At 41.3% G+C, this 26,280-nt stretch overlaps 1 protein-coding gene and 1 non-coding gene across 7 annotated transcripts in view; one reads left to right on the top strand and one right to left on the bottom strand.

Moving 5' to 3' along the window:
* The window catches only part of LOC120735109 (nucleosome-remodeling factor subunit BPTF-like), a 56,700-nt gene extending 31,674 nt beyond the window's left edge, over positions 1-25,026 (bottom strand). The window contains exons 1-15 of one of the 6 annotated variants that reach the window (XM_040034288.1): positions 24,181-25,026; positions 19,875-20,697; positions 13,059-13,110; positions 12,673-12,841; positions 10,555-10,815; positions 9,900-10,097; positions 8,712-8,897; positions 8,341-8,516; positions 7,307-7,486; positions 6,824-7,005; positions 6,418-6,549; positions 5,611-5,740; positions 4,897-5,032; positions 4,338-4,610; positions 2,118-4,206 (exon numbers count right to left, since the gene is read on the bottom strand). In XM_040034288.1, coding sequence (XP_039890222.1) covers positions 2,118-4,206; positions 4,338-4,610; positions 4,897-5,032; positions 5,611-5,740; positions 6,418-6,549; positions 6,824-7,005; positions 7,307-7,486; positions 8,341-8,516; positions 8,712-8,897; positions 9,900-10,097; positions 10,555-10,815; positions 12,673-12,841; positions 13,059-13,110; positions 19,875-20,697; positions 24,181-24,754 — 5,561 coding nt within the window. In that variant the 5' untranslated portion in view covers positions 24,755-25,026. Of the gene's footprint in view, positions 1-2,117; positions 4,207-4,337; positions 4,611-4,896; positions 5,033-5,610; positions 5,741-6,417; positions 6,550-6,823; positions 7,006-7,306; positions 7,487-8,340; positions 8,517-8,711; positions 8,901-9,899; positions 10,098-10,554; positions 10,816-12,672; positions 12,842-13,058; positions 13,111-19,874; positions 20,698-24,180 lie in introns of all 6 variants that reach the window. The other 5 variants (XM_040034287.1, XM_040034290.1, XM_040034289.1 and 2 more) reach the window with 5 other exon arrangements.
* A 991-nt stretch (positions 25,027-26,017) lies between these two features.
* On the top strand, positions 26,018-26,099 carry trnas-aga. Its single transcript has one exon. It is a non-coding gene; the product is annotated as a tRNA-Ser (tRNA).
* The last annotated feature ends 181 nt before the right edge of the window (positions 26,100-26,280 follow it).

Here is a 26,280-nt window from a genome sequence, read left to right as displayed (position 1 = left end):
TTGTATAGTGCAAATTAATATTTGAATCAGGCTTAAAAACACTACTGACAGCACTTAAGGTGTCACTGAAATGACTGACTCAGAGTTACAGAAAACACGATCATGGGTCTGGAAGCGGCAGAATAAAAACAAACGAGAGTTGTTGGTGATGATTGTTGACACTTCACGCCTGTTTCCACTAAAGAAACAGAACAGATCCCTGCAGGGCTATTTATTTCTACAAGGCAAATCAAGCAAGTAAACAATTCTGAACATAACAGACTCTTCTCAGTCTAGAAATAGACAACAACATCTCATCCATCAATAAATAATTTCCAAAAGAAGGAAAAATCCCTTCCTTATATCGTTATGACTGCTATGACAATGAGGTTAGCATTTGGATATCGTCATTAACGGCATCTTAAACATCTGAAAAAACACGATCGTCACAGGGCTTATTATGTGTACGGGGTCTGGTGGATATTGCCTTTCCCATGTGTAACCGCAGGTGGAAAAATATGCCTGGGTTGCAGGGCTTGGTCAGCGCACAAAGCGAACATCGTGACACCTCTCCGACCACCGAATGATTCATGTCTCCTTTGGAACTCTGAGGTCGGGTCAAAATAACCAGAGGTCCCCGTGTGACACCAGAGTCAGAGCTACAGCATCACCCGAGGCCAAAGCCACGAACGGCAGACAGGAAGAATGAAGACATAACGAACAATAAATCACCAGGACATGGCGCTCTGCCAAAGCTGGGAAACTGTTTAAAGGGGAAGGATGAGAAGCGAGCGCTTATAAAACTTAGAAGAAACACAAAAACTGCTTTTGTATAATCCTACAAGAACCACAAAGCAATACAGAGATGATTACGCACTGTGTCACACTTGCGCTCTGGCTATCATTACTTAAGTTTTCTTCTTAGGAAAAGAAAGTGTGGTTACAGAGAGTTTACGCTGTGAAATGCTGCATTTTTGAGCTCATTTCCTGGATATTACATTTCAAGAGAAATGAGAAGTCCAGTAAAAAGAACTCATTAAGAACATTTTTAATTGCAGTGCTGCTGGACAGAATATGATATGAAGCGGAACCTCACAATATCTGATAAAAGTGGATAACCTTGGTTATACCATGATGTTCAAAAGCCATTTAATGTAATTCTAATTCCATGATTATGCTGCTCCAAAATCTGAAAAAAGACAGCTCCTTTGGCCTGCTCTTTTACTCACAGCGGGTAGAATCACCAGTTAACATAACAAGCACATGTTTTTTTAACTGTGGGCGATCATAAACTCTAAAGAAAGCCTCCAACTGCCTTTGAACCAAGAAACGTCTTGCAGTAAGGCGACATTGAAACCATTGGAGCACTCCGAACACATCCAAAGGAGTTAACACAGTAAGTATTTCCACATATTTGACTTGACAGATTTTTACGCCCTACCTGATGTAAGCCTCAAGAAATTTGCGTCTCCTCCCGGGATACAACCAGGGAACTCAGCTTATGAACCAAGGAGGATGTCCTCGCATTTTACATATTTTGAAATATACTCCCTCTGAATGGCCATTAATTAACAGTTAAAAGCAATATGTTGTTTGTTTTGTTTTTTTAAATTTCCTTCAGTCTATTCAATTCAGGGTCACGGTGGGACTGGAGACTATCCCAGCTATCACAGGGTGAGAGGGAGGGTATACCCTGGAGGGGCTGCCTGGCTATCACAGGCCTACAGCAGACCGACAGATCACCATTCATGCTCACATTCACACTTACGTCCAATTCTGAATGACCAATCAAAGGAACATGGGAAATAACCAGACCTACGAAGTTACGCTCAGGATGCCCATGCTCGGAAATGATAAAAACAGGATCAAACAAGATTAAACTCCTAAGTAGTTTCCACCGCCGGAGACAAGAAAAGGAAACAAATGATAATGAAGATGATGATGAGCTGGCAATGTCTCTTCTAGGCTTTAAAGATCAACTTGCTTCCACTTTTGCTTTTTCTATTCATGCTTAAAGAAATATGGATCTTATCTAAGACTCAATACAGATAATAGAATTTAATAACACACCGGCTTCAGAGAGAGAGGACAGTAAGTAACACGTGTGTGAGGAAGACAAACTGAGAATGGGACCTTACCTCCAGGTGATGCCAAACGTAGGCCTGGGCGAAGGATACGGCCAGATATCCAGTGCTGGCTTAGCATTGTAACTAAACACTGGCACCTCACGGAATCCGCCTCGCCTGGCCAGGATCTTTAAGTCATCGTGCGGAAGTACAAAAATACTCTTCCGGCTGCTCTTGGTGACAAACTTGCAGTAAGAGGGAAGAGCTGTGTCCGAGCGGGTCTTCTTAGTGCGGGAGAACTTGAGGAGGCGCACACGGCCCTTTGTTGATAACGAGTCCTCCTCGCTCACGGTAACAGACGACACTGAGGTTTTACCGCTGGCGTCAGTAGTTGACTCGCCCACAGAAGCTAAAAGTGTTGTTTTCTGCTCTTGTGTCACCATTTCACTCTGGCTGTCTTCAGACTGGCCATCGAGCCCCGGGGAGAAGATTTTGGTCACAGTTGTTTTGGTCATGGTTGTGAGGGTAGACACGGCGCTGCTCTCTGTTGTCGACACTACAGGCACCACCGGTTCTCCAGATGTCGTCGACGGCACCTTGGCTATCCTCATCTCAGTGGAAAGTACTGTGGTGGTAGTGGTGGTGGAGGTTGTGGTTACCTGTGTGATGATGGTCTTGACTGGTTCTGTCGCCCCACCGCTGCCGTTCTCCTCTGCAAAGTCGTCGCTCAGACTCGACTCCTCCGCTGAAGGTATAGGAGAGGGAGCCATTCTTATGATCTTGACGCCAGGACTGGGTTTGGTCTCTGTGCACTCAAAAGATGATGTGCTGTTGTGAACATTCGGAGTATGCTCTGCGGGTGTGTCTACGTTATTTTCCAGCTTTGTTTTCTTCAGTGGAGGTTTGTAATCTTGGTCAGAATTTGTCATCTTGCTTTCTGCCTCTACCTTAGAAGCTAAACAATTTTCTTTGACCCTAACCTCCGTGCTAGTGTTTAAAGAAGCAAGATCCCCGTTCACTAGAGGCTTTTGCTGCGTGGTGTCTTTCAGCGACACAGCAAGCCGTTGTTCATCTTCATCCTTCCCAATACTGTTCACCTTGGGCTGAGGCCTGTTGTTGAGCATGCCATTATTTGAGCTCACCACAGAGTTACCCAGCATGTTTTCACCCCCAAAACCATCATTACCATTTACCTGAAGGAGAGGAGAAACTGGCTCGGGAGTGCCAGTTACAGTCCTACCATCTCCAATATTTTGCATAATGTCTTGACTATCCTCTGGCCCCATACCGTTTTCCTCTGTGCTCAAATGCACTGAGCCTAAAACTTCTGTGTTTTGGGGAATCGGTTTTAAAGGAGCTGTGTCTTGACTGTCTTTTTGGTCAAGACCACTTCTAAATGTCACTGCAGCATTCAGTTTTAATTTGGGTTCCTCAGACCCTTCATTCTCAGTAAGCGCAGCCTTCGTAACATCTGATGCTACACAGTCTGCTTGTTGCTCTAAAGAACTAGCTGTTGTTTCTTGCACATCGGGGAGTTTAACAGCCTCTTGCCCTGAACTAGCTTCCTTTGGCCCCGTAGTCCTTTCATTTTCCACCAATTTCTGGGGCGAGGAGGTGGTTTGGTGTTGTGGTGAATTTGAATTTTCACCTGTACTGCTACTGTCTTTGGGTGTGGAGTCTGTAACAGGAGAAGGAAGAGGAGTGACAATCTTATCTGTAGTTTTAGAGAGTTCATCCCGACTCTCCCCTTCTACTTTTTGTCCTCCAACTTCTCCTGGCCCTGGAGTTTCAGTTGTGGAAGGTTTCTCCTCCACTTTCACAGCTTCACCCAGTGTGAGATGTGTCTGAGTGAGAGCTTGGGGCTTGAGTGGTGACCGTGGCCGGACCGGAGTGCTTAGAGCAGGGGTTGGTGTGGATGAAACTTGTTTAGGCTCCTGGGGTTTGGAGGCTGACACCTGTTCCCTTTGCTTCTCTTCGATAATGTGCTGCTTCACTCTGCGTTCAAGTAGACTGTCCAGTTTGGAGGACTTGACCTTCTTCTTGTAAGCAATGCGGGTGAGGAAGCCTTTGCTGACATCCACTACGTCGTAGTTAAATGGTCGCTGAAGGCTTTCTGTTGGCTCCTCTTTCAGGGAATCCTTATCTTCCTGAATACAGGAACCTGGAGAGAAAACAATTCAGATTAAATGTGTTTCTTTACATTAGAATCATAAGTATTAGAGCTGAAGTAGTTTAAAGTAAATGACCACTCATAGTATACATGCAACAGAACGCAATGTTAATCGGTCATACTTTGCACTTCATCTGATGGCGAGTCTGTTGAATCCACTTCCATCTTCGTTGGCAATTCCTCTTTCGCCTTCTCCTTTTCATCCAAATCTTCTTTCTTTTCTTCATCCCTCTTCTCATTTGACGTTTGTTGATCTGTCAGTGGCTTGGGGAGGCCAGAGGAGTCTTCTTCTGTTGCTTCGCTGCTTGTTGCAGCAGCTCCCTGAGCTTCTGGTGTGACTACACTAGGCCGTCGACTCAAGTCCAGCAGAGTACACTTCTTGCCAAGTTTAGCATCTTTGAAAAACAGAATGAGAGGACAACCTTATATTAAGCTGCTCACACACTGTTATTATATTAACTGAGCAAATTAGCAGGACAGACCATCAATAATTGAATTTACTGGGAACTTTTGGGAAAATTACATTAAATTCCCCAGGACATCACCATAAATCCAGAGAAATTTAATTCACTGTTGACCAATAAACACAAACAATAACACGTAAAAATAACTGAATGAGGTACAAATCTGTCTAATAACTAAAAAGCACAGTATATGCCATAAAAGCCTCCTGTTCCACACCTTCCAGTTCTTTGCGGTAGTTGGCGTTGGTGTTTCCTGGAAGTCTGGGAACAAATCGTGGCACATAAGTTTTACTGATCCAGCTCCAGCCCCCGTAGCCTGTAACGCGATACTCCTCTCCTTTCTGCTTCCACACCTACATGTAGGACAAGAAAGCAGGCAAGAAAAGAGGAATCAGGTAAAGCGAAAATATTCACAAGGGGGGAAATAAGTTGTGGGAAACTAAGAGGGTGATCATACAAAGAGCTTTAAGGTTACAAAGTTATTTGCACACCGATCACTAATTGCTGAGGGAAATGACTCACAGCAGAGCTTAACTTTCTGCATCAAAGAGCCTTTGATTGGCCCTCATGCATGTATGCACAACATGCACTTCAGTGTTTCCCACTAAAAGGACTCATTTTCCAAAGTTTCAATGCAGATGTAGATTAGACCGACACACTGCAGTTACCATTAAAATTAGTGCACAATCATTTCACAAGTGCATCTAAGCATGATTGCCTATCTTACCATTTACCTATTTGTCATTTAACTGTGGTCTTCCTGCACAGTATTAAGTACAAATTTACATTAAACGTGGTCCAATCTGAAATGATGTGCTAATCTCTGGATGAGCTTATCCAGGTTTACATATGAAATCCATCATCCATTCAATAATTCATGTGCCAGAGTTTAAATAATCAGTTCAACTGCAGCAATTTGTGCGGCGCCTACCTGATGTTTTATTGGAAAGGTGTATTTGACCCAGGTGGCCTGTTGCAACGTCTCCTCATCCTCCAACTTCTTCTCCCTTTTCTTTACTTTTTCTTTCTCCTCACGCTCCATGGATGTCATGCGATTTAACCTGAAATGCATTTTAAATTGTCATACAGCTCGTACATTTTAAATGTTTCCATCTTTATGCCAAGAGAAGCAGAAAAGAAGTCGTTTTTGAGCGATCTGCATCTGAAATTTTGTTTTCATAGAATGCTGCATCAACAATATTATCATTGCTGCATGTGATAACATCATACATGGTGATGGATCACAAAAACTTCTTCCTTTCAAACTCTGATTAAAGATGAGGAGATGACAGTAAATCTTGAAACCATTCCATGAAAACCTCACACATATACACACTGATACAAGTCCTTGAAACGCCACTTTCTCTCTCACTTGCTAACAGTTCGGGCTTACACATACACACATTCTGCTCTTAACCTTGTGAAATCTTGGACAATCACTTCTTCAAAAGAGCCCTTGTGTTGCTGAAGCAGTCGTAGAGGCAGGGGTGGGTGGTGGCTGGTTGTGGACTTGCAATCTAAATATTATGCCTCACAGCCAGGGTGGGCCTTTTGATCTGATCTGGGTAAGATCAGCTCTGCCAGTTAACTGGATGCACATCCCCCCCATGTACGTGCACTGAAAGCTTGTTTGAGCTCTTCAAGGTATTTGAATTTTTTTGTAAAACTCAATTTATTTGTGTTTGTGAAGCGATAGCAGCATGTATGGTGCGCACTGTAAATATGTAGATTTGCATACCTGGTATGGCCCAGTGAATCCTTCCAGATGGGCAACATGGCCACAGGTTTGATTGCACACTCCAGGATGGCCAGAGCCAGTGCAAACTCTCTGGCCTTACTGCACATCTGAACTGCTTTGATCCAATTGGTCCTTGAAAGAAAAAAATAAACAAAAACAACATTTTAGCATGTTTCGACCTCCTCCTGTACTCTGGGTTCTTTCAGATTTAGGCTACAGAATATTTGTAAGCAGACAGTCTGACCACGATTTGCTTTTACATCTGTTAAAAATGCTACTTTGACCCAAAAAGTAACTGATTTACTGAAAGATGTTAACCTCACTAGCAAGTTAAGACATAAAACCTAAAACCCACTAAACAAAGCCAGTGGAGCACATGAGATATTATTGTTATATCCTTTTATACCTGTGTGACGCCCAGTTCGGGTGCATGAATGGTGCTGGAACATTGTTCTCCAGCTGAATGATAGTGAGCCTCAATGTGGAGATAGTCAGAACCTTGGAGCCATAAATGGACCCATTCCACTTAAACTCTCCTGCTGGTGTCATGCAGAATTTGTGGGAGAGATGCCGCCTCTTGTCATGGTCCTGTAAACAAACAGATAAATGGAATTTAGTTGGGAATTGGAATCCAGTAACTCAAAGAACTGAATGAGATTTTTCACTTGGAACTTAATTCCACATCTGGATAGTAACTGGTGTAAACTGCCACATATAACAAGTAAAGACACATATGTTCACAAGTGAGGACAACTTCAATGTGACTAGCACTACCATAAAAACAGTAAATAAAAACAAAAAAGGCAGAAGAATACCAAAGAGCCAGGCAGACAGATGCAGTAATGAAAGAACATTCAAATGTTAGAAACAAAGATGTCATGCTGCTTGCCTCTCTGTGCTGGTGCTTGTTGAGGGCCAGGGCGTTGGAGCTGTACTGGTTATGGTAGATGCGGTACTTGCCCTCCTGCCCAAGCTTGAAGTATTGGCTGAGGGTCCCCTTCATTACCACATCTTTGCTGCTGCGTGTGCTGACGCGAGTGATGTCACCTTGTGCGTTTACTACCAGTACCTAAAAAAGTAAGCAAAGAATGAAAATCCAGTTGGAATGGAAAACGTGTCCCTATTGTCTTCCTCCCATCACTCCCAACTGTTCACAGCAAATGCCTGCCCCTCCCTGACCCTGGTTTTGCCAGAGGTTTTTTCCTGCAAGAAGGGACTTTTTCTTTCCCACTGTTGCTAAGTGCTTCCCAATTGTCGGAGCTTTCTCTCTGTTATTTTAGGGTCCTAACTTGACAATTTTAAGAGCCTTAAGCGGTGCTATATAGATAAAAGTAATCTGAATTGAACTACCCACACTGACAATGCAGCCTTGAAATTAGCTAAAGTAAAAAAAAAAAAAAAAAAGAGGTATGAAAACGTGTATGAGTATGACACGCCTGAACAACCGCCGGGTTATATCGTAATATCCAGTGTTACAGTGGGTGGTTCAGGTGACGATGATAATGTATGTTTATTTTCAAAACCAATGTTGTCTCTGTGCATTTTCAAAGTCGCAATAAAATTATTAACGGCAATAACGAAGCTTTCCCTGAACCTTTCATTTAAATCCTTATATCCTTAAACAAGCTCCTCCTCCCTTTTCTCTTACATTTACTATTGCTGGCTGTAAAATAGACAATATGATTTATTGGATAAAGCATTAGAATATATCTTAGTTATAAGCATCAAAGTATCGCAAATAAAAATAATACTTTTAAGGAAAAAAAAAACACTGTTTAAGACTTTTTTGAAAGAATCTGTGGGAATCCTTTTGTTCCTTGTAACGTCATGAATCTAAATGCCGGTCTGAACGCCCATGTTAGGAAGTTGGCACCAATTTTTCATGTATAGTCTAAAAGCCCAAATCCATTGGTGGTTTCTTACCTCTCTGCCCTCCTTGAAGCCTTTATTGGCTTCATGAACAGCAGCTGCGACCTGTTGGTTTTTCAGCTGGCTCAGCTTGCTGTCCGGGTTTCTCAGCCGGGTCACCATGCGAGTTGCTGATGACTTCTTAGCACCGGGACCTGTCCCCTCACCGTTGGTGGAGTCTTTACCGTCCCCTGGTAATACAATGTCCAATTCACTCAGATGCAGAGGGAGTGATACACAGCTCAGTAATAAACTCAGTAATATACAGTGTGGTGGGGATTAGTAAGACATAGTGAACAGCTTCTTCTGGGATCGTTTATCTTCTGAGGTAGTATAATATAGCATCATTCAGTATAATGTAGTCACATAATGCTGTTTTGTCAGACCTGCATCATCAAGGCTCGCCAGGGATGACTGGGAGGACTTGTCAGCCAAGTCTGGGGGTTCAGGACACCTCGGAGGGACACCAGCTCCAGTACTGCTGTTACTGTTTTCCTCAACGGGGTGGGGAGGCTGGCTTAGGCTGGGGACGCCATCGCCACTGACAGGAACAGAATTTGATGGCGGGTTTTCTGCTGAACAGGCAAAATACAATAAATGTAAATTTAATCATAAACAGAGCTGACAGGTTAATTAAGAGTAATGTGACTCAACTGTGCTATTCCGTGAGTAACAATCCGAGACACATTTCATGGATCGTTTAACCCAACAACACAAAAGTAAACAGCACATATTGTAAATTAGAAAAATGAATACCAAGCCTTTAAAAACTTGGTCAAAAAGTGAAGGGTTAATATATAGGTTTAAAAAAAATCCTTCAGTTTCAGTAAAGACAGGAACTTTCTTCTGACCATTCTGAAAAATGTTGGGGCTGTGGCTCCCTCTGCTGATAAGCCATGCCTAATGCATGCAGCACATAAACACTTCAGGTGTAGCGATTGGTCACTTGAAAGTTAAAGGCTACTAGTCCAGAGAAAGAAACGCTCAACAATGAGGCTTGTGCACACATGACATCAATGATGAAGATGAGTCAGTTTTCTGGAGAAGTATATGCACATCGTAACTGAGCTATCAACCCAACAAAAGCAATTAATAAACAGAGCAATGTCTAATCAAAGGCAGCAGGTGCAAACAAGCAATTACAAATAAGCAGCCAAAGAAAAGCTTTTTAAAGAACCAGACAATGTGAATGCTGCCTCTAGCTGTTAAAGGAGCGTTTCTAGTCGTGCTGATTGCAGAGACAATGCAATGTGATTGCGAATCAACACAACACAATCAGCTTCTTAGCTCTTTAAAGAAAGCAAGTGTGAGGAACTGAGTTAAAGCATGAAATGACTGGAACAGTTTCAAGACGAAAGCCAATATTCAAGAAGTAACTACACCACTGAACACAAAAGCCAGTAGACTGAATGAGAGCAACATGCAAAGAGGAACACCAAAGCACCGGGAATAAATGTTGGAATGAAAATGAGATTCATCACTCAGTCCCGTGAAGTTGCAAACTGTAGCAGGGAAGCAGATCTCCAAAAGCAGCTTAACGAGGGCAATTTCTCCCTTAAATATTATCTATCTACCTTCATTGCTGTTAGAGACCTCCATATGGGAACACGCCTCCGTCAGAGCCTCTGCGGTCGAGGCCGGAGGCTTCGGAGCCTCGGCGGCCACACTAGAGCTTGCAGTGACGGTTTGCGTTGGAGAAGAGGTTGCTGGAAGCAGGGATCCATCTGAGATGCTACTATTGCCTTCTTGGCCAGTGGGAGGAGCTTCACCGACTACAGATGAACAGCAGCAACATTGTAAATATGTTGATAATGCATTGGTTACTTGGAGACACTGGAGAGGGGAAGTGATGATTGGGCACGTTTGTGTATTGTCTTTCTTAGAGTACGTGCAATAAAAGTGCTATTGCTCTTTTTAAATGCCTCTTTATCACAGAGGGCAGCATAGTCCCAACAAGACGTTGATGTGAATAGGCATATGTCCTTTTGTGATTGCCAGCCTGTGGCTTGAGTCTTGAAATGCTCACAGCATTTTAATAGGTCAAACACGTGTGAAATTGATTCATCAATCAATAACTAATCACAGGATTGCAGTGATGTCGTTTATTCTGCTTTTGAGCCTTGAACAAGACGGCTGCATACATGTTTTGTTTTCCTATGATTATTACTTTGTAGCATATACTTGGTCATATTTTTATGGGTTCTAAAAAAAATTAAGAAACATAATTACCTCCAGCTTTCGCACCATCCACTTTTTTCTTTGTAGCTTCTTCTTCTTTTGTCCGCTGCTCCCCCTCTTCCTTTGCCGCTTCCTTTATCTTGGCCTCCTGCTGTCCTTCATCCTTCAACTTGACATCTTCGTCTTCCTTCTCCACATCCACCTCTCTTTTTTCCTTCTCCATCTGCGCTTTCAGGGCCTCCTCAGCAGCCCGTCTCTTCACCTCTTCCAGTTCCTCCTCCTTCTTAGCCCGCAATCGCTCCAGGATCTCCTCTGGATAAAAGAGGAAGACGTAAAGTGAAATAAACGAAAGAAAAAGTCAAATTCAGGGCTGAGCCAAGAGAAGGTACAAGAAAATTTGAAGGACTGGGAAATGGGAAAAAAAAAAAAAAAAGAGTTAAAACACATTTCCTCTTTGTATGTTTATGTTGGTGGTTGAGATGTTCTCAGTATATGATCATCTAAATGTCCGTCAGAAAACTGATGAAGACTTTTTTATTTAACTATTAGAGTAAATCAACAAGTAGTAGATGGATTGATAGAAATGATGACTGAAATAATAGGAATGATAATGAAAAATGAGCCATGTGAGTACATTATATGACAAGATTGGACTTTATTTTTAAACAGAAACAGGAATCTTTGGTGGTCTGACGACAGGTGAATGTAAAACTGGTCAACGTAAAACCTCTCCCTGTGCTGCTGTAACTGAAATACAGAAAAATTAATAATAAAAAAAAAAAACAACTGGATGGCATGACTATTGATTCATACATTGTCCTACTGCATCAATAACCAGGGAGAATTCAAACAAGGCAGTAGGAAGACTGTTCAGGTGAGACTGCCATCTCTCCAAAACACTACAATTCTGATAAAAAACAAGGGCTAAAATCCCAGTGCAGCAAGACAAAAGCAAAACAAAACATAAAAAACAGGTCAAGGGAAAAGAAACACCAAAAATGCAAATGATTGACATCTGTTTTTATTGCTGACGCTGACAAATCTATGTTTGCAGAGGTAGCTTGTAGGCTTTGATGGAAGATTTTGTGGCCAATTTTACATTTGTTTAGTACATCAACTCTGACTTTTTGTGAACGCATGTGTGTCATCTTGCACATCATTATCTGCCATTTGTGTTTATTCTCATTTTACCCAAATTGGGAAATCTTGCTCCAAGCAGTCCAAACAGAAGACCATGCAAACACTGAGGAAATGCCTTTATTGACACACACAAAAAGGGAATTACAATTATTCTTTTAACTCCATATTTTTGTTTCTTTTCTGTCCTAAAATTTCTCTTTTTGTTTAAACAGAACTGCTTTGAAAATGCCAGAGCTGCTGACAAATGTCGTGTCTCCACCTCCCAACCAGATATGAAACTTGTAGAGGGGAGAAGACAAAGGTATGCCAATTCTGTACTGTGTATTATCACATTAAGACTTAAATATCTGTAATCCAAAACATAAGAGAGTTATGTAGCAATACATAAACTAGATTTAAATTTTAATTCAAACCCTCTGTTTACAAGGAGCAGCCAATCAGAGGAAAGTTGGCCTTAAAGTTAAAGGAGCTGAAGTGGCTGTTTTAAGGCAGAAGAAAACCCAGTGTAAAGAAAACAGAGAAAAGATCATTATGAACCATGACTAATGCAAGACTAATCTAGCATATATTTTCCAGTGTATTATTCTTACCAACTTCCACTGCAGAGCAAACAAAATGCTATAATAAATGAGCTGATATGTGGTCAAACGCTCTTAATTTTCAGACACACAAAACGCCCTGAAACAAACAAAAGACACTGGGAGATACTCTATAGGCAGAAAGAAAGGGATAAGGAGAGAGAGAAGCTCAAGTGCTGGACATGCTCCAGACTGGGACCAGCGTAACGTTACATAATAGCTGAGTTGATTCCTATGGCCAAGCCATCTATGACTGGGTGGCATTCATGAGTACTGGCGAGAACGCAGGCAGGAATGAGGAAAGAGAGGCAGGAAGAGAAAGGGGAAAAAATTACTTTGAGTTTAAAAGAGATCATTCTCCTTTCAAGCATGATTAAACTCAGCAACAGAGAGTATCTGAGACTGTCAGAGCCTATTTTATGAGGAGGAGAAAAAATGATAATCTCTTTACCATTTGCAGCAGTGAGGAAACATTTGTTGCTGCCACGGGCCTTGTTGGTTAGGTCCTCGGTGATGTCCATATGCGTGTGCACTTCGTCCCTTATTTCCTGAAGGGCTGCATACAGGTCAGCCTCCCAATACTCCTTATCCAAGCTATCTATCAGCTCAGCTAGCTGCACCTGAGAGAGATGTTCAGGGAGCATTCAGTAAATGATCACTTCATGAGCTCAAAGTTATGACAGGCTTACTGGCAAAAAAAAAAAAAAAGAAGAGGGAATGCCTGGAAGCATTTCATTAGAAAGAAGGTTTGTAATAAAAGAGATGATCCAAAATGATTAAATGTGATTTGGTGAAGAGCCTACAACAGAGGCAACAAGAAAAGATGAGGCGCATTACCTTGGTGCTGTAGTACCAGATGGCTTTGTCCTCCAGCTCACCATCCTCTTCACTGTAGGGGAGACATGGGAAATTAGATTAAAAAAAGAAAGAAAGAATTAAGGGGAAGAAGGAAGAGTTGCTGGCAGACATGCTCTAAATAATACAGACTCTGCTGTCTGTATTCCTTTGTTGGACTTTATGTGATTTAATTTGGCTTGTGTTTTTCCTTGTCAGGAGATTTATTCTTTTCATTTTATTTTTCATATCGAACTGTACAAGGTCCCTGAAGAGTGTGGTCACGCTTCCATTTTCTCAGATCCATAAAACAGGCTGTGCAAAACATGCAAAGTGACATACAGCGTTTGCAGCGCGGCATGATATATTATGTCGCAAACGACCGCTGGTGGTGACCACAGTGTGAGTTGGCACACCCAACGCTGCGGCTCTATTGTAGCTCTGCATTTAGAAAGATAACTTGAGGACCTGACTGCAGCTTTGGCTCATTCAGACAAATGTAGCTATCATTGTGACGCTAGCTTTCACAGTAGAGGATGGAGGCTTTCAACATAAAATAAATAAATAACATCGCTGTCAAAACTTTACTAACTGTGTGAACTAAGCAAAAACATAATTGGCTGTGAAGTTTTTCGTAACTTTGAAGAGTGAAGACAACATGAGAGATTAAAACTAGCAGCGAGCAGACCGACATCCTGAAAGGAGAATCAAAAGAGTAGAGATATGCATCGCCGCTTCCAGTCACACCTTTCAGAGTGCAAAGCAGGATGCAGTTTTAAGTTAAAGTGACATGCTTTGTATCCAGGCAACCACACGCACAGCCAATCATGTCCACCTAAGTCTTTGGAGAGAACTGTGATTTAAACCAAGGATTAGGATTTTTACCTGGATTCTGGAAATGATCTTTGCACAGTGGCCCTCGTTAGGTTGCACATGTCCCTGCCACTGTGGTTTGAATATTAAACTTAAGGTTGTAACACATTAATGGGTGTCAAGAAAAACTGCGAGGCGTAGCAGCTTAAGACTTAGTGGTACTCTTTGTGGTACTGTCAGACTCACTTTATAGAATGAATGATCAGCAATAAATGCATAATCTTCAAAGTGTATGCTTGACTGACTAAAAAAATGAACAAAGTGAGCCTTGTCAGAAATGATAAAGCCTATTTCGATCTTCTGTTTTGATTCAAATGGAGTCTTTTTTTATTTATTTAAGTGAACTACATATAAATTCCTTAACAATAAGCAGGTACAGGTCTGACATGTCTATCAGAGGGACTGTTAGACATGTTTTTGGTTCTTATCTGCATTTGCTGAACTTGTATACCTATATATAAAATTCTGGAAGCCCATTTGATATACATTAGATTAGGGCTGTGTCATATTGTATTGCCTGTGGTAAAAAATAGTCTAAACTTTTTACATGATATAAAACTGTCACATCAAGATATCACCGATATAGATGCCCTGTGTTCACACTCCCCCGTGCACACAACAAGGAGACAAACCCAGACGTGTTTGACAGCGAGCGCCTCATGTCCACATCTGATGGCAACTGAATAAAAAGGGGGCCAACGTCATTATCCTCCAACAAAGCTTTGCAAAATTTGCAAAGTAGAAACATCAAACTCAAAAAACACACCATCAAGTAGAACCAGGCTACAAAGGCACGCAAGAAGGAGATATTAGCAGCTGGTGATGAGGGACCCAAAAGTAAACAAATGATTCAACCAAGTGTTGCTGGAGCACTCACTAGTTGCGCTCCATGCGACAGGACGAGCAAACGGTAGATGGAAACTACTGATGCGGTTACGCGGTGGAAAAGCAGGTGATTAAAGAGCTAGACACAAATTACAGCATCCCAAATAGAAAATATCCTTCACATTCAATGTTATTATGTGACAAAAACAATAGAGGCTGATGAAAACTTTAATTATTAAGTATTAAAAGGTATAAAACGCCACCTAAGCTACTTTTGCACTAACATTTGATTTCTGCTGTGTCACTGCCATTGCCATATAATGCTGCTGCTAGCATCATGTGGAAATAGCTTCACACTTTGAATTAGGTAGCAGTCATCAATGACAGAAGCTCATTGGAAAATACGTATAGAAAATACCCTCGTTTTTTGGCCCTGATAAGTGCTGCTGACTGCAAGCTGCAGTCACTGATTAAACACTGTTCAGTTTTTTCCCTATATTATCAGAAATTTCCGTGAAATACTGTGATGTACAAACACATATTAATGCATATTAATATTTGAGCTACAGTACATGTACTAGAGTATCACAGCTGGCTTAGGCCTCACAGGTCTCTTAGCAACAACTTTCTCAATAACAAGTGATTACAGAGATTACATGTTTTGCACGGAAATTTTGTACTTTAATATTTTTCCCCAAAGGCAGAGCCCATGTATTTTTGCTTTAAGTACATCTTTGACATGATATGACGGTGCTTATCTGTTTATTTTAAATAAAAGGTTTATATATCCTTTTGCTTTCTCTAAATGTTAAAAAACAAAACTGGAAATATCTTAAGCTTTACATGACAATGGAACAACTTCACTTCACATGGACACTTGACTTCATTTTGCAGCAGCTACAGAGTTCCTGCCAAGGGAATGTGAAGCCTCAGGCCATGTAACAGTAGTGTCTATTCAGCATCCCTCCCGGCCATCTGTGCGCACAAAACTTTTTTCCCCCCATTGCACATACACAGCTTGTGCACTTCTTGTAAGTGAACAGAGCTTTTAAAAGGTAGTCCAAAGACTGGTTGCTCAGCACCTGCTGTTGGCTGATTTGGTGATCAGGGTGGAGCAGAGGAAGCAAAAAAAGTGAAATGTAGCAATGACAAACCTCAGGCCACCTAAACTCCTAAATCTCCTTTTGTTTAGGTCATTCATGCTCCTTTATGATTTATGTTGCACACTGTCTGCTGCTGCTGATCCAGCGGGTGCACATACACACCATCTGTGGCTGCTCAATACTAATATCAGTTGCTAGCATATGGGACCAATACTGCTGATAGTAAGGTTATGTTAAAACTATAATGGAGATGTAGTCTGGTTTAATAAAAAGCCGGTCTATTCCAACATGCAGATATGTACTCACATGCATGAAACCAAGTTATGATACAGTAGGGCTGTTCGATATAACGATATATATTGGATGACGATATAAAAAACATCTATCGTTTCATTTTACGCTATCGTTTGTTTCGTGGTGTCGCAAAATAAACTGTTTACCGCAATATTTTTTCATTGTTTTGATGGTCACTCTAGTGGCTATATTAATTTCTTAAAGTTCTCTCTTTCTCTTATATTTAATATAACCACACTACGGACGGACAAGCAACAGTTTTTATGCTTTGTTGTTAGCAACAACGCGTTTCCGCTTGTTTATTTTCCACATAAAACTTTCACAATAAAGCTCAAAGATCCTGTTGAGACTTTTCAAAATAAACTGAATCACGTGAAAGAGTATGCAGAGTATTTACGGATGAGAAGCAAAAAAGAGCCGTCAGGTGCTAAAAAATAAACCTTAGACTCAAACGTTAGAACAGGCTTTTCCCCGCAGCACGCCGTTTAATAAATACTCACAAAGAAGGCTGTTACAACTTATGACTAAAAATGTATTGTTTCATGCATCGGTTAAAACACTCGACTCCAGGTACACGACGCCCAGCTGGAAACACTTCACGCAAGTCGAGCTGCCCGAGACTCACAGAATTTACAGAAAGTTTTTGTGATTTATATCGTTATCGGACGATAGATGTCTTATATCGGGATATGAGATTTTGGTCATATCGCACAGCCCTATGATAGAGTGTTAAAAACTGTAAATCACCACTTCAATTACAAATTATCTGCAGCAGAAAAGTATACTGTCCAATCATTTCCACAATATGATTGTGCAGTGTGGATAGAAAGAATACGGAAATTGCTGACTGTTAGTCCTGCTGGTGAATTATCTGTTTTGCAAACCTTGTTGCACTGAACAAAAATTGTTTTATGTCTGTTTGACTATGCTTGGCTGTGCTTTTTGGATGTTTCAACCTGAATGTTAATATCAAAGGGATTTGACCAGTACTCATAACCGTGACACTGATCTGGGCTGAACTGAGTGGGAACAAAGCCTGGTTGTAACCTGAAGACCTTTTTAAAATGTCCAGATTATTTCCAGGTTCAGACATGTTATTTGCTGTTAACTCTGTCTGAAAAAGTTTACATGTTTTATTACTGATAAAGCACATATGTTTGTCCTCATATTAGCTCATTAGAGCTCTTGAAAAAGACAAACAAACAAAGAATTTCAATCGTGTCACGTTTGGTGGGTCATTAGTGGACTTTCCAGTAGGGCTGGGCCATACCATACCGTTCACGGTAATACTGGTATAATGTTGGGCAATGATAAGAAAATGAAATATCGCAATAGAATATGGGTAAAACGCGCATGCGCAGTGCCTTTGTTTACATCTGCGCGAACGCAGATCGTTGAATGAAACAGATGAACCAGAACTGGTTTGTAAAAATGCTGCAACTTCAGTTGTGTGGAACTGGTTTAGCTTTCCTCCGTCAGATACACAACAAAGCACTATTTTTGGTAGAGCATGCTGGTGGGCTGTCGTTATTACCGTGTTTTTTGGAAAATACGGCACACTTAAAATCAATTCTTTGATTTTTCTGAAAATCGACAGTGCCCCTTATAATCCCGTGTGCCTTGTGTGTCTTAGGTCATATCGCCCTGCTCTACTTTCCAGTAATCTAGATAATCTACTAATGTATTCGCCACCCTTTCATATGGCAATCAGTGTTATCATGGCTGCTTTAATCGCAGTTGGGAAAAGTTGCTAATCTACTTTGCCTGTAGTTGCTATAAGTTTCTTTGACATTTTATGCTCTCTGGTTGACGTGTTCCTGCTTACTTCTTCCTCTGTGGCTCCTTAAGGGCACCTGAGCATCATTGTTTTGACACAGGTGCTGCCTGTGGGCAAGTAATCAACAGTTATGTTAATGCTAGCCAACTTATCCACCTAACATGCCAGTATGTCCTATTGATATGAAGACATTGCCATAAAAATAAAAATTACCCATTAGATCGTCGGTTTCGTGGATGCCAGAAGTGCATGAAAACTCTTGTGTTCTGTCTTGCAGCCGACCACAGAAGATGTATTGTGCTCTACCAAGTCATTAAAAAATGTGGCCTAAGAGGAAGCGCCTTGTTTCTGTGTGTGAGTTGTGCTAAACTAGATGCAAAGCGAGGCACTGTGCAAATGCAGCACATAATGACATAGATAACTCACTGAAGAAAACACTGGACTGCAATACGAGCCATTTCAAAAGCAGGGTCTTCTGTAGGAAAGACTAACCTCTTTTGATCTGACTTTTTGTAGTTTTAGTTTCTACAATGATTTTGCAAAGACACAAAAAAAAGTTATAGCGCCCTTAACCAAAGGGGAAAAAAGGTAAAAAGCATTATATGAGCACTTCAATTTATTGCACATGACATTTAAAAAAAAAAAAAAAAGTTACAGAGAAGCTTCTGGTATTTCATTGCTCAGACTGTCCTGCAATTATAAATTTAGAATATAAAGTTTTCATTGATTCAAAGAAAATGTCCGTGTACTTTGGTTTAGTACTGATTGCAATGAGCGGTGGGGGTATTTCTCAATTGGAAAAGCTGTAAAACTTAGAGAGTTAAAAGTTCAAAATCTATGCACTTCTTCACATTTTCTAAAGCTGTCCACTGGACCGCATTGGAGTCTTTGCTGGGCCGATTAGGGCCCCCGGGCCTTATGTTTGACACCCTGATCTAGAGTTTGTGAATGATTCTGTGGTTATGCTATACTCTCAGTCATGCTCAGGAATAAACTTGTGACAATATTCTGTTTTTAAATCAGCCGAGTTAAGTGCATGTTGAATATAGTGCAGGTCTTTTTTTTTTTTTTTTTTTCTTAAAGATTAACACCTACAGGCTGGAACAAAGATGATGTCAATCACTGATGCCAATCTGTTCATAAGTGGCTGTGATTAACCAAACAGACCCCAAAACACGACATAGTAGTTAGAGTACATATCGTACTAAGAAGAAAAACTGTACAGAAAGCACATTAAGGGATTAATGGGCATATTGTGCTTCCCTGTGATGTTCTTTATAAGTCTATGTGCATATGGTTTGTGACACTCATCAACACTCCCACTTTGATACGACACCAAGTTGGAGACTCTGCCTTAGAGTGGATTAAAGTGCTTTAAAGAACACTAGTCTAACAAACAAATGCTCTTTCGTTGAGATAAACCACAAACGTCTGGCACCTGTGTCTTTGTTTTGTATTAGTAGTTTACAGTATGATTCATATCTCAGGTTTTGAGCCACGGTTTCAGCTCAGATCAGTTTTTGAGAGGTTTATTAAAAAAAAGAAAATGTTAAAAAGGTATTTCATGGAAAGCCTGATTATTAAGTCATTATTGGACCATGAAAAAATTAATAAACTCTATTACTCTGATAGTTTTTCTGATCTTTAAACATTACTGATTTCACCAGAACAGCACACTTTGACTAAGCGATAGAGTTTGCTTGACTCTAGATAGGTATTACAGTATAAGAAAATGGAAATCGTGATTTCGGTCTCAGTTTCGCAATGTATGAACCCCCATCAGAAGAAATTTCAAACTGTGTCAAAACTGCTGTGTCTTTTGGAAACTTTGAGAAATAACTAAAGAAATAAATTTCATATTATCAACGTAAATCAGCTTACAAAATGAAGCCACGTGTCACTGTTCAATCCTGTGCAACAGCATAACATGAAACAATGTGAACTTACACGATAACGCGGCGATTCAAAAACCAGTATTTACGGTGGTGTCGGTCGTAGCCAATTGGTAGTTGACGAATAAATGGTCTGCTCTTCTGCACTTCTGGGATGCTGTCCGCCACACCGGGTACCTTGTGTGCCACACACACCTCGCACTGCCACTCGTCCTCTGGTACTTCCTGCAGTGGCGGCTTGACACACTCCAGATGGTATACAGCTGAACATGTCTCACAGCACAGCAGGTCACCAAGGCGATGGCACACCCTGCAGTGGTCGTCGTACGCTACCACCCCCTCTGACATAAGCTCCTCTCGGGCAATGTTGGTTGCCAGGAACTGGTCCACCAAAAACTGAAGAACTTTAATTTTGCTATCCAATGGTCCGTAAGGGTAATCCTCATTTTCCTGGAAAGGTAAAATGTGCCGGTACTCTGGGTCACTCTCACAGTACGCCCGCACCACCTCCGGCCAAGTCATACCATCCACAAAATACAGAGTGGAGTTAACGGAGTCCTTCACGTCAGTGGGACCAAATGTGGTGTTAGAAGTGTCCTCTTCTCTGAGAATAGCTTTGAGCAAGGAGACGTGGGTCTCTGCCAACAGCGTGCATTGCTCTTGGCTGGCCAAAGCTGCACAGAAATCCTCAAAACGGAACGGAGAGAGCCGTAAAACTGTGCCAAAGTTGCGGAGCACCTCGTAGACGGCAGACACGTTGAGGAGCTGTGAGGTAGGAACAAGGAGGTCCTCAGAGGACTTGGGAAGCTCCAAGGAAGGAATGTCCTTTGCCTCATGAATAGGTGACCGTGGTTGCAGTGTCCGAGTCTTTTTCCGGCCTATGCAAGAAAAAAAGGAAAAAAAAAGTCAGGAGAGATGAGAGATGTGGTGAAAAAGCCAAAATCACAAAAAAAACATTACAAACACGACACCAAACTGTAATGAGCTACACTGTATGCAGTTTACCGTTAGTCATTACATCCTTATACCTTAATGTAGCAACACCCTTAAGGTCTTATTGACTTTGCTCTGTAATTTTGCAAGAATAAACTGTCTGCAGTAACACAGCCACAGAGAGATGCCCTTGGCAAATCCAGAGCAATCTGTGGAGATTCCTTCTTATAATTTCAGCTACAGGAGAACCCACAAGAAGCATCTTTTAAGTGCTATGAGTGCAACTGGCGAGCTCCAAGCCCAATAATCTGCTCTAATAAAAAAATGGATGCAATAACACAACAGTAATAGAACTTTGCACCCTCCCCTTACAAATAGAAACAGGAGATGTGAGGAATTTTGAGGAATCACAAGCTAGTACGGATGTGAGCTGGGCTATTTGTAACCAAGTGTGAAGAGCTGGGGAAGTGATCTTAAAGGCTGACAAAAATATCCTTGTCTTAGGATAAACACACTAAATGCTCCAAGTTGATTTATAAGCCTGCTTTTGTTACTGTTGAGGAAATGTGTGCAGGTGTTGCAGCATAAGCTGCATGTACTAAACCTGGGTATTCATTCTGGACAATCTCTGTCTACAGACCCATCTGAAAGAATAACTAAATAAACATGACACTGTGTAAAATGTAAGAAAAAGCAGGATGTAGGATTTAAACATATTTTAAAAAATCTATATTTGTTTGAATGTAGCACTAATACAAATATATAGATGACAATGTGTATTTTTTTAAAAATATACTCGTTTAAAATTTGAAGCCTGCATTTCAACAAAGTCGGCACACGGGACCGTTTCTCAAAGGATTGTATCACCTCTTCTTTTAACGGCATGTGGTGAGTGTTTGGGGAACTGGGGAGACAGACTGTTGTAGTTTTGGAAGCCAAATACTTTTCCACTTTGCTGCATATACATAAGAGTTAAGCTGCTCCTTTGTTGCTTTTTTCATCTCATAAAGCTCCTCTTATTTGGTGACAGACCCAGACTATAGGCAGGTTTTTCGGCACTGCCTTCTAATAATAGATAGATAGTTAGATAGATGACAGACAAAGGCACAGAAAGATGGTTGGATGGATGGATGAACATTTGCATTGCGCACTAATAACAAACTTGATAATTCCCCAATTCTTTAGTCATGATTTCCTATGAAGAAATTCAGATTTTGACAGATCAAACCCGTTTTCCACTTCACCTCACTCTTAAATGAGTTCAGGTCAGGATCTTGTTATTGAGGGTTGGGTTTTTTCCCTTCTTTACATAGTAGAGTTTTAACTTTTGTGGCTCCAGTGACAAACTATGTTCAAGATCACACTGATGTTCACAAGTGTTTCTGAGACCATTCAATAATTTCTACACTAAAATCGTCTGTTTTTTTGGTTTCTTTAAAAATGCATTTCGCCGTCATGGCCACTCCTATTGCTTTTTGGCCTCATCCACGGCATACAGAGATTTCACCAGATTCCTCGAGTATTTGAATTTAATTATGCACAAATTCTTTACTATTTTGTCCATACAGTCTTGCAGAGTGCTCAAACCCTCCCTATATTTAATCAGCAAAGACTCAGTCTCCTGGGGATGCTTTATACCCACCCATGTTACAAACATTAACATCATTAGTTGTGAGATGTTCTACAAACTCCTTTTTCCTCCAGGCATTTTCCAGTCTTTCTTTGCCCCAACTTCCGCCTTTCAAACATGTGATTAAAAATAGGCAAGTATGATATGATTTTTTAAGACTATTTTTTATATGTAGGCTTTAAATTATTTGCAAGTCATTGTTTTTATCCCACTGGATGTATTAAATATGTATAATCAGTGTAGTATTACTTTAAGTACACTGTTTTTATAAAATTTGCATTACATGAATACACAATAGTGTGTGCAGATCTCACAGGCTCTTAAGTTTGACATGAGGTTTTCTTTCAAAACCCAAATAAATAACTCTATTATCAGCATTGCCTGTCATACTGTGCAATCAGTGTAAGTGAGCTAGTCACTTTTTAGCAGCTGTATGTATGGCTGGCCTGATACTGTACTGTGGTTTAGAGGTGATGGGTAAACAGAGACTACAGCAATAAAACAATTAAATGGTCCAACAACGGCAGGCAGGAGGTTTAACTGAGCATCAAACACAGGAATTGAGTCCACAAATGGTGGACTGGCATGTGCAATGTGTTTGAATTTACAATATGTGTCAGCCAGTGGACTGAATGATGCTTGTCTGTTGCTATTAGTCCTTTGAAAGCACATTCACGGTAGGCACACAATGCTGCCATGTTCACACATCTATAGCAAAAGTAAACAGATTAATAGAAAGTCGAAAATTATGGGTGTATCCTTTGAAAAATGAATCCTGACCACTGCAGACAAAAGTGGAAAAAATATTTATATGTAAAAGAATAAAATCCAAATTCTATTATTTCTTTTCAGAGATCTGCATAAGCACAAGCTTGTGCTGTTGGACATACTGGAATGCACTCCTGAGTCCTCCTAATCCTATCTAGAATTACTTCCAGTAGTTGGCATACTGTTTCTAATGCATTGCATTGCATAACAGGAGTGTCAACTAATTTTTGCGCGCACAACTTTATTAAAGTGATCATTAAGTGGAAAAGAGATGAATTCAAAGCCCTTAATTGATAAACATGAGTGGTTACTATGGTAACGTCGACTACGTAATGAGCTGCTGTTTGCAACAAGTGAAAGAAAGAGCGGTTCTCTTCAAAACAAACGCCTGTCAAACTCATTTGGCAGCAATATGAACGAAAATATGTCTTGTGCAAATGCCCTGTAAAAAGCCTGAGTAAGGTCTACTGACTGTGCATAAAACTCTTTAAACTGCTCTTTTACTACGAACACTTACTGCACTTCACGTGGAAAAAGCACAACAATGCCCGATAAATCCGCTACAAACTGGAGACAATATTAACAAAACACGTGTTTGGCTACAGCGTCTCACTTTGTACAAACTTTCATTAATACGCACACATTTTTGGGGAAAAGGTGAATGAATGAATATAAAGTAACAAACGCTTTTCGTGCATCCTATTTCTCGGTGCGTATGAAAAGAAATCCAAGGCAGCGCGCGTGGTAATACCGTGCACGAGAGCACGAACAAAAAAAATTCTTAATTACAAATTAATAACAGAAATGTGCTGATCCTTCAAAAGTCAAAAGCACGAGAGCCGGTTAAAGCGTGGAGCAGATCTGCAAACCAGCGACCAGGAGCACGGGGTAAACAAAGGCCTGTTTCTGAGTGCAAGCTCCATTTTGAACAATGCGGCTTGGTTTCTGTACTGAGCTAAAAATATAATGCACACTTTAAGTGCTGCAAAACCCGGTTTCCTAAAGTGCGTGCACCTGCAAACGAACTTACCTGGGGTGCTCCCGAGTGTGCTGTGGCTTCTAAAACTACTCTCGGTACAGTAGCTGGCATCATCATCATCTGGTAGTTCCTCCACATAGTCAGAGTCGTTTCCCAAGGCCTCCTCTTCTTCAAGATCCGACGAAGGGTTGTCGTTCAGGAGTTCATCTTCGTCTGATCTGTAGCTTAAATTATCGTCCTCCTCGTCGCTGTTGTCGTCGTAGACCACCTTGGTTTGAGGCCGCCTCACTCCGCCTCTACTGCCGCGGCCGCCTCTAGACCCCCTGCCTCTCCCTCTGCCTCCTCTGCCCCGCGATGCAGCGGTAGCGGCGGTGGTGGAGGCTCCAACTTTCCTGCGGCCCCGGGACGAATGAAAGTTCTCTCGACCGGAGATTTCTGTATCTACCTCCACAGAGCCAGTGCCACAAACGCCGCCACTTGCACCCCGTCCCCGACCCCTTCCTCTGCCCCTTCCCCGTCCACGCATCCCTCTACTCCTGCCGCCTCGAGAGCCACGGACTGGCCCGGGTGAACCTTCCCGCATCACTGCTGCTTGTTTGGGCGGCCTTCCTCTTCTCCCTCTCATTGTGGGAGAGAGTATCTTCTGTTCCGCTTCAATCTCGCTGCTTGAACGAGCGACGCACACCGGAGAAAAACGGGGAAGAAAACGCCAACAGATCTGGCGACGGTTCCAGATAGGTCCCCACCAACCCCCAGTCTCTATTTGTGAGCGGAAAGCTCAAACTGAATGGCCGGTGTCCCGCTCTGGGTCGCCTGCAGACGCCATTTTTCTTCACCACTCTCCCTCCGTTGAAAACACAGCAGGCCCCAAAACTGCGTCAAGCTAAAACTCAGGTTAACAGTGGCTCAAAGCAGACGTAGAGCGCTAGCTCCTTCAAAATAAAAGCAACTAAAAGCTAAAAAATCAAAACACTGACTATATACCCAGTTGAACAGAGCAGAGCAGCCGTTTAAAATGCAGAATATTATTTTTAATGCCACAGTGGGAGGTCATACATTTAAAAAAAGAGATTTAAGCGATTTCGCCTTAAGGACGTCGCTGTAGCACACACGGAAGTGCTAGCGTCATTCTCGAACTTGATCTTAGCAGGCCTGAGTCTATTCGAGATCACGTGACTCACTATTCCACAATAGACGCAATTGCCGTGCTAGTTCATAAAATTGGTTATCCATGCAAAAGCTGTCCGTCAATAGTACTTTATTAGTGTTTGGTGCTTCTGTTGTGTGGTTTTAATCTCAGGTGGGTTGAGTGCACTCAGTAAAACACAATAATTCATTTTCGGCCCTGTCGCCATCGTCGTCACTGCAAAGCGAGGCGAGAAGATAATGCGTCCGACATTAAGCTCTATTACATGGACACAAATACGCGCTCATTAAAGTTAATACCACACACCAATCACTTTGAAAATACCGCAAATGTGTGAGAGCAGCTGCAATTTATTTAAGATACGAATGTATATTATATAACTTTAAAATCGTTACGCGTTGTTTGCCAGTGTAGTCAGTTAACCTAAAAAGTAGTAGTGCTTATTAGCCTTTAAAGTATGTACAGTATGTACAGCGTAATAGTTGTAACTTGTTACCCTCTGGGTTGACTTTACAACTTGTATAGGTTAACTTGATTTTTTAATCTTTTCTGTCCGTTTTTTCTGTCACTTTGGATTGCTAATTCACCAGCAGACGGAACATAACCTTACCGCAGAACGGCTAAACATACAGAAAAGTGTCTTTTTTACCTCATATTATCCTGTAATACAAAACTCAACTAGGCAATAGATATGTGGTTGTGTAGTGTGATATTGGTTCTAATAGTCTTGTGTGAGTATCGGTTGTCGTGGCCGAGTGGTTAAGGCGATGGACTAGAAATCCATTGGGGTCTCCCCGCGCAGGTTCGAATCCTGCCGACAACGAATCGTTCTTTTCTTTCACCACGAAGATAAGTTTGCGTTGATTATTGGCGGGAAATAATGGAAACACCAATCGACTGCCCTCATCTAGATTTATTCATCTTTACTTTTTAGCACCACATTCATTGATGGAAGAAAACTAAAATTCAACTGGAGGTTCACTCAAAATCTTGCTAAATGCTCA

The sequence above is a fragment of the Simochromis diagramma genome, unplaced genomic scaffold (genome assembly GCF_900408965.1).
Source record: "Simochromis diagramma unplaced genomic scaffold, fSimDia1.1 OVJJ01000747.1, whole genome shotgun sequence".
Lineage (NCBI taxonomy): Eukaryota > Metazoa > Chordata > Actinopteri > Cichliformes > Cichlidae > Simochromis > Simochromis diagramma.
Note: the sequence above shows the minus strand (reverse complement) of the source record. Positions and strands in the feature narration are given on the sequence as shown.